Raw genomic sequence first — 7,645 nt, 5'->3', positions numbered from 1 at the left:
ATATATATATATATATATATATATATATATATATATATATATATCTTCATTTACAGTGCATCATTACATCACTATCTGTCTCACTATCACTAATAAGTCCACTGAATTCACCTTCGACCTTGGAAATCTCAACAGCATATATTTCTTCATTTTCCATAATTAAGGTAAATTATTTTTAACGTTGAAAGCCCTGAAATATCAAAATATAAGTATAGAACACTAATAGCAACAAAATAATGACCAAATTGCAATATTTACCAACCACATAAATCAGTAACAACATTGCATAGTTGATATCAGATGATTATCCCAATTAACTTTCTCCTTGCCTCACTATTCATTTTCAAGCAAAATATAGTAACACATACATATGACAACATTGCAGCACTCAGAAACAATGCAAAGACGTAAATTCACATCAGCGGCAACCAGGAACAGAATTTGGAATGACATAAATTCACATCAGTGATCGCAAATGAGTTAAAATGCTTTCACATATATCATGGGTTATAAAGTAGGCGACCCAAGTCCCTCAAAATTATATTTTTATTTGGCCCTTGCCTACTTGAGTGTTTTTTGCTTTAGAGGTTTCTTTTTTTTGAATGTGAATGTTTAGGGACATCCCAGCTCCTACCACTCTCTATCCTCTTGGTCCTAGTATAATTAACATCAAGCTTTTTTGGTTCCTGCCAGGTCCCTATATGCATTTGATAAGCCACTCAGATCTCCTGAACTTTAGTCAAGGGCTCTTTCCAAGGCCCCAAGTAAGACAGAACTCTTCTCTTGTGGAGAGGAGGACAAACTTAGGTCATTTTATTTAAAAAGAATCAGCATTTTTTTGGCAGGTTCACCAGAAGGAAAAGGATAAGGCCAGATGGAACTAGAGGGAGGCAGGAGGATGCCAAAGGCTGTCTCTGTTGATTCCACAAGTCTCACGTGATCTCTGGGTCCCTGAAGCCAAAGGTCTGTGTCATTTGGTCCTGCTGGAAACTAAGGTCCCCACAGGCTGGAAGCACTGAAGCCAGAAGCTTCTGCACGGCCCCAGCATATGGCCGGCCATCACAGGCTTTGAGGACCTGAAAGGAGAGATGAGAGACATAGTCTGGTCCCACCCTTACCCTCCACCAACCTCCATCCTCAGAATAGCACTTCTTACTGTCTTCCCTCTTGCTCAGTTTCTTCCACCTCTCATACCCTTCCTCCTCCTCCCCTCTCTCTTTCACATTACTACTTACCAGAACCTTGTGTGCTCTCCATACGTGGGACAGGAAAATTTGTTTGTATTTCTGTTCCCCAATTTCCCTGATATCCCCCTCCCACCACCTATAACACACACAGTCATACATACTCTGGTCCTGTAGTCCTCGGTGAAGATAATTCCATGGGCATCCAAGTCAAAGCCCAGCTGGATGATTCTGATCTCCCCCTGCTCTTGAAGATCCTTCTGTCTCCACAGAGATAGGAGTGAAAAGAAAGGTGTCAGGGCAGAATGCTCTGCTATACTCAGACACTCTGGGTCAAGGATATTGTGTGTGCTTCCCTGAAAAAAGAGGTTTCAGGGCCGGGCATAGTGGTTCACACCTGTAATCCCAGCACTTTGGAAGGCCAAGGCAGGAGAACTGCTTGAGCCCAGGAGTTCAAGACCAGCCTAGGCAACATAACAAGCTCTCATCTCTACAAAAAATCAAAAATTAGCCACGCATGGTGGCATGCACCTGCAATACCAGCTACTCAGGAGGCTGAGGCAGGAGGATTGCCTGAGTCCGGGAGACTGAGGTTTCAATGAGCCGTGATTATGCCACTGCACTCCAGCCTGGGTAACAGAATGAGATCTCGATTAAAAAAAAAAGAAAAGATAAATTATGTGTGTATGTGTTTGTATTTTTTTTATTTTTTGCAATTTTTAAAGCTTTAAAAAAAATATAAGCTAGCACCAATACATTAAAACAACAAATACTCTTTAAGGAGTGATTCCATCTGACTTGCTTCCTCAAGTGAAACTGGAGCTAGTCTTCCCTTTCTTCCCTCTTGTCTTGATAAATCACCATTAATCTTCTACCTGCTAAATCCAACAGACAGATTTGATACTAATGCCACTAGTCCCATTGTCTTGGAAATCTCACAATAGGCATTTTCCTGGGTTCCTCTTAACTCAGGTAACTCCTCTGCCTTTTTCACAAATTTCTCTTACTCTGCCTTTCCCTTATATCGGTCAATATCAATTTTTTTTTTTTTTGAGTTGGAGTGTTATTCTGTCGCCCAGGCTGGAGTGCAGTGGCACGCTCACGGCCACCACAGTCTTGATCTGCTGGGTTCAGGTGATCCATTCGCCTCAGCCTTCCAAGTAGCTGGAACTACAGGCATGTGCCACCATGCCTGGGTAATTTTTTGATTTATTGTAGAGATGAGGTCTCGCCAATTTACCCAGGCTGGTCTCGAACCTGTGAGCTCAGGCAATCCTCTCACCTTGGCCTCCCAAAGTGTTGGGATTATAGGTGTGAGTCACCACATCCAGCAAGGATCTCAAATTTTAATGTACATTGAAAAGCACTTGAAGCTGTAGTTCAAAAATATAGATTCCTACATCCCACCCGCAAGAGATCCTTTTTTTTGAGTCAGAGTCTTACTCTGTCGCCCAGGCTGGAGTGCAGTGGTACGCTCACAGCCACCACTGCCTCGACCTGCTGGGTTCAGGTGTTCCTTCTGTCTCAGCCTTCCAAGTAGTTGAAACTACAGATGCGTGACCATGCCCGGATATTTTTTTTGTTTCGTTTTGATTTTTTGTAGAGACAAGGTCTTGCCATGTTGCTCAGGTTGGTCTCGAACATGGGCTCAGGCAATCCTCTCACCTTAGTCTCCCAAAGTGCTGGGATTACAGGAGTAAGCCACCATGCCTGTCTCGCAAGAGATCTTAATTAACTTTGGATGAATCCCAGGAGCTTGTATTTTTTGAGTAAGTAGCCCACATAATACTGACACAAGTAGAACTCAGGCCACATGTTGAATAACACTACCTTAGATAATGGTGTCTCCGAGCATTGTGGATTTGGCCCTATTATCTTTCACTCTAAACCTGGTCCTTAACCATTGACCTTGGAGGACCTGTGAAACACCCTCCCCCACCTCCACGTATACACAAACTGTATATAGACCTGTGTATACATACACATGGCATATGTGCAATTTTCTGGAGATAGCCAGAGCTTTCATCACCTCCTAAAGCTTATGAAAAGGTTATAAGTCATCCCTCTGCTTGCTTTTCCTACTGGACATCACCCACATCCACAGACTGAGCTGCTTGCTACTCACACACCAAATTTGTAATTATATTACTGGCCCAGAATTCTGTTCCACAAACACCATCAATTCAACTTGTACAGGATTAAACACACCATCTCCTCCCCAACAACTCACTGTACTCTTGACTCCACCAGCTACCATTCAGTCTGTCATCTAGAAAATTTGGGAGTCATCCTGGACTCCTCTCTCTTCCTCACTCTCCACATCCCTCACTCATCTGCTCCCTCCTCACTACACTGACCTAATTTAGGCTTTCACCAGTTCTCAGTTGCAGTATCTTACGAACTGATCTCCCCTGCCTCATCCATTATCTTCAGTACACCATTCCCTCTCCTGTTTAACATTCCCTACCAGCTCATCGCCTTCAGTGTAAGACGGAAACCGCCCTGATGTACAAGGCCTATTCCTCCTGAGAAATCTGGCATCTGCCTGCATTCGCCCCGCTGTATGTTCGAACCATGCACCATGACTCCGTTTCTTCAAAAACCTCGTTCTTCCACCTCCATGAGTTGGCATGGCCTCTACTGCCTGAGGGTCTGTAGCATTCTCTGTCGCAGCCCAGTGCCTGGCACGGTGGCCCTCTCAAGAAAGGCCTAATGCTTGCGGAAAGGCCGACGGGTTGACTGAGAGAACTGAGTGATTGAGTGACTGGGGACTTCAGGAGTGCCCGCGAGACATGGAAAGGGCCTACAGGGATCTCACCAGCTGCCGGTCGGCCACCGTCCGGTCAGGTACGAGGCTGTACACCTGGCTCTTCAGCACGATGGGCGGCAGTGCATCCTCGAACAGGCCTCGGGGGAACAGCTGCACTAGCTCCGAGACTGCCGCGCGCGCTGACCCTGGGCAGAGACCGGGTCACTAAGTGGGACCTGGGGCGGGGGCCAACGGAACTGCATGAACACTGTTCTATCAACAGACGTGGTTACCCGAGGCGAGGCCCCGCCCCTCTGGGGTCTTCAGCTCCGCCCCGAGGCCCCCATGGTTACCTGGCTCGCTCCCCAGAGGATCCGATTCTACAGGCCCTTGCTTCCGCTGTCTCTTCAATCCGAAGGTCTCAGGTACCAGGCGATGTCTCTTCCGGCTCATATCCCAGGATTTTAGGCACCGAGGAAGGGGTATGAATGAGGTACGAGAACGAGAAAATCGGGTCTTCCGGCGCAGAGCAGTGACGTTGACCTCCCTGGGCGTCACTCCTCGGAGACCAGGTGACCGGTTGTAAGTATCACGACGTGATGACGAAAGAGGCATCCACTAGTCCGCTCTCGGGCTCTTGCTGGGAGGGCGGGCCAATGCGGATACATGTCTACCGCTGATTGGCTCCCTCGGAGGCCATTCACGTCCCAGTACTCAGAGGCGATACGGAGGGGCGCCGGTGACCACTTTGGGATCAACCGCCTGGTGTAAAACTCTCACCGCCCCCACTCCTGAGGGATTTGCCCGCCACTGTCGCTGAATGATTATATCATCGAAAGCAGAAAAACATCTTTGCGTCCCTCTTCGTCTTCTGACGTGCCTGCCATGACGTCATAGTCCTGCGAAGGTGGAAATTGAGGTTGGGGCGCTTTGAGGTACCCTGATCCTTGATCTGAGCTCAGACTTTTTTCCTAACCTCACTCGTTTGGAGGATTTGGTGGGGAGGGTGGGTATAGGAAAGAGGAGGATGAGCGCTTGGCCGTGGTTGTGTTTGAGGGTCTGGGGCTTGCATGTTTCAACGCCAGACCTGGCAATCCGGAGGCTCACTTAGTCTGTCATCCGACCCAGGTCCAAGTGCTCGCTGCTCAAAGTCAAACTGGAGAGAGGAGAGTTGGTAGATGGAAAGACGGACTTACCAAGAAGCTGTCTTCTCGAGTTGACAAATGTCTCGAGTACTATCTCAAATTTCGGGCCAGTTAGAAAGTTTTCAAAGGGAAATTGGTATGGGAATGTGCGGGAGTGGGGTAGTTTGTAGGATCTAATGTCCTTGTTCCAATTGCTGTCTCGAATAATTGCCCACCTGGGGGTCTGACTGGTGTCATCTTGGCTGTGGCCAGACCGGTCGATCAGTCGTCTGTGAATACCCTCAGGTGGGAAGGCTTTGCAAGAAGCTCAGGCCTGCTTTATTCTAGAGTTAGTCTCCAGAATTTTCGGGGGCCTGTTTGGCCTTACTCTGATCGTGGCCAGTACAGATTAACTGTCTCAAAGCTCTCTCTCAGCAAGCAAAGTTCGGCAGAAAGTCCTTCATGTCTGGCTTGCTTCAAGACTAGCCTTTGAGATTTCTAAGAAAGCATAGAATTAGATAAGCTTCTCAGTGTAAGGGAGTCCTAGAAGGACAGAAGAAAAAATGCTTCAAGGAAAACTGTTAAGCTAAAGCAGAGTGCATAAAGCTAAAATCTCAGTCACAAGTCCTGACATGGAGTCACCCTTCTCCAGGTCTCCTCTGTGAAAGGTAAACGTTTCCCTACTCTTAGGACCTCATGGAACCCCGAGGGACCAAGAGAGGAGCTGGGAAGATGGAGGTAGCTGAACCTCGGAACAAACTCCTCCACCCATCACCCTCCCTGCCTACAGACCCTGCCCTCTACTCTGGGCCTTTTCCTTTCTATCGGCGCCCTTCAGAACTGGGCTGCTTCTCCCTGGATGCGCAACGCCAGTACCATGGAGATGCCCGAGCCCTGCGCTATTATAGCCCACCCCCCACCAACGGTCCAGTCCCCAACTTTGACCTCAGAGATGGATACCCTGACCGATACCAGCCCTGGGATGAGGAAGTCCGAGAAGGGCTGGACCACCTACTACGCTGGCTCCTGGAACACCGAGGCCAGCTGGAGGGGTGAGCAAAGTCTAGCACACAAGTAGATCTGAAGACTGGCACCTATGCTCTAAAACTAGGAAAGCCAAAGCCAAAACTAGGATAGCAATTGGAACAAGTTCCTTCAGTCCTTAGAAGGAACTTAGGCTGTTCTTTGGGCAGCATCTGACTAATGCTTGGTTCAGACTTTCAGCCTGTAACTCCTCCCTCTCAGGGGTCCAGGCTGGCTGGCAGGGGCCATAGTGACATGGCGGGGGCACCTGACAAAATTGCTGACGACACCATATGAACAGCAGGAGGGCTGGCAGCTGGCAGCCTCCCGGTTCCAGGGAACACTGTACCTGAGTGAGGTGGAGACGCCAGCCGCTCGGGCACAAAGGCTTGCTCGGCCACCCATCCTCCGGGAGCTTATGTACATGGGGCACAAGTTTGAGCACTACATGTGTGCAGGTGAGAGTTGCCTCTGCTCTTGTAGACCCCTTCCCCTCCCCAGAGATTGAGAACCCCACCCCCCTGCTGCTGCTTCTCTCCTTGTGCAGACAAACCTGGAGGCTCCCCAGACCCCTCTGGGGAGGTTAACACCAACGTGGCCTTCTGCTCTGTGCTACGCAGCCGCCTAGGAAGCTACCCTCTGCTCTTCTCAGGGGAGGTAGACTGCACAGACCCCCAGGTCCCATCCACACAGTCCCCCGCCTGCTATGTGGAGCTCAAGACCTCCAAGGAGATGCACAGCCCTGGCCAATGGAGGAACTTCTACAGGTTCAGGATAGGGGTGGGCCTAGACTTGACAGCTAGGAAAGGGATTTGTGGAGAGGGTAAGGGCAAAATGGAGAGCGGAGGAGGGGTCCCACTGATCCGATCCCCTGCTTTTCCTGACAGACACAAGCTCCTGAAGTGGTGGGCTCAGTCCTTCCTCCCAGGAGTCCCAAATGTTGTTGCTGGCTTCCGTAACCCAGAGGGTTTTGTCTGTTCCCTCAAGACCTTTCCTACCATGGAGATGTTTGAATACGTCAGGGTAAGGCAGTGGTGTCACAGCTCCCACCTGTATCCCCCACACACCAAGACCAGGCGTCCAGCATCCAGGGCTGTAGTCAGCCTTCCCCTTCTCCCACCTCCCCATCCTCACAGCTAGTCTTCCACCTCTTCTTTTGCCTGCTCCAGAATGACCGTGATGGCTGGAATCCTTCTGTGTGCATGAACTTCTGTGCCGCCTTCCTTAGCTTTGCCCAGAGCACAGTTGTCGAGGATGACCCCAGGTGAGGCATTCATCTCTGTTCTTCCCCTCTGGATCCTAGAGCTCCGAGCTCAGCTTCCGGCCCTCAACACATGCCTCCATCTTCCCCCAGGCTTGTCTACCTCTTCTCCTGGGAGCCTGGCGGCCCAGTCACCATGTCTGTACATCGAGATGCGCCCTATGCCTTCCTGCCCACATGGTATGTGGAAGCCATGACCCAAGATCTCCTGTCACCCCCCAAAACTCCCTCCCCCAAGTAGTGACACTTCAGAGGGGCTGGTCCTATCTCTGTGCACAGATAATAAAAGCATATTTCTAAATGG

The 7,645-nt window shown here is 49.3% G+C and overlaps 2 protein-coding genes across 5 annotated transcripts in view; one reads left to right on the top strand and one right to left on the bottom strand.

Moving 5' to 3' along the window:
• Positions 1-4,488, bottom strand: part of STK19 (serine/threonine kinase 19) — a 6,185-nt gene extending 1,697 nt beyond the window's left edge. The window contains exons 1-4 of the mRNA XM_008068765.1: positions 4,287-4,488; positions 4,003-4,139; positions 1,349-1,444; positions 937-1,076 (exon numbers count right to left, since the gene is read on the bottom strand). Of these exons, the coding sequence (XP_008066956.1) occupies positions 937-1,076; positions 1,349-1,444; positions 4,003-4,139; positions 4,287-4,386 (473 nt within the window). The 5' untranslated portion in view covers positions 4,387-4,488. The remainder of the gene's footprint in view (positions 1-936; positions 1,077-1,348; positions 1,445-4,002; positions 4,140-4,286) is intronic.
• Positions 4,489-4,598: 110 nt separating this feature from the next.
• DXO (decapping exoribonuclease) lies at positions 4,599-7,644 on the top strand. 4 transcript variants are annotated; one of them, XM_008068768.2, is made up of 7 exons: positions 4,599-4,868; positions 5,748-6,109; positions 6,303-6,538; positions 6,628-6,847; positions 6,968-7,103; positions 7,250-7,344; positions 7,435-7,644. In XM_008068768.2, exons 2-7 carry the CDS (start codon positions 5,754-5,756, stop codon positions 7,580-7,582), a joined length of 1,191 nt encoding a protein of 396 aa, XP_008066959.1. In that variant the 5' UTR covers positions 4,599-4,868; positions 5,748-5,753; the 3' UTR covers positions 7,583-7,644. The 4 variants fall into 4 exon arrangements, with proteins under 4 accessions (XP_008066959.1, XP_008066960.1, XP_008066957.1 ...); XM_008068769.2 differs by having other exon boundaries at positions 4,607-4,868; positions 6,733-6,847; XM_008068766.1 differs by having other exon boundaries at positions 4,607-4,868; positions 6,628-7,103.
• Position 7,645: the final 1 nt, after the last annotated feature.

This window comes from Carlito syrichta, unplaced genomic scaffold (genome assembly GCF_000164805.1).
Source record: "Carlito syrichta isolate Samal-C Ts95f unplaced genomic scaffold, Tarsius_syrichta-2.0.1 Scaffold311524, whole genome shotgun sequence".
NCBI classification, from domain to species: Eukaryota; Metazoa; Chordata; class Mammalia; order Primates; family Tarsiidae; genus Carlito; species Carlito syrichta.
The sequence above is the reverse complement of the archived record's forward strand: the minus strand, read 5'-3'. Positions and strand labels throughout refer to the sequence as shown.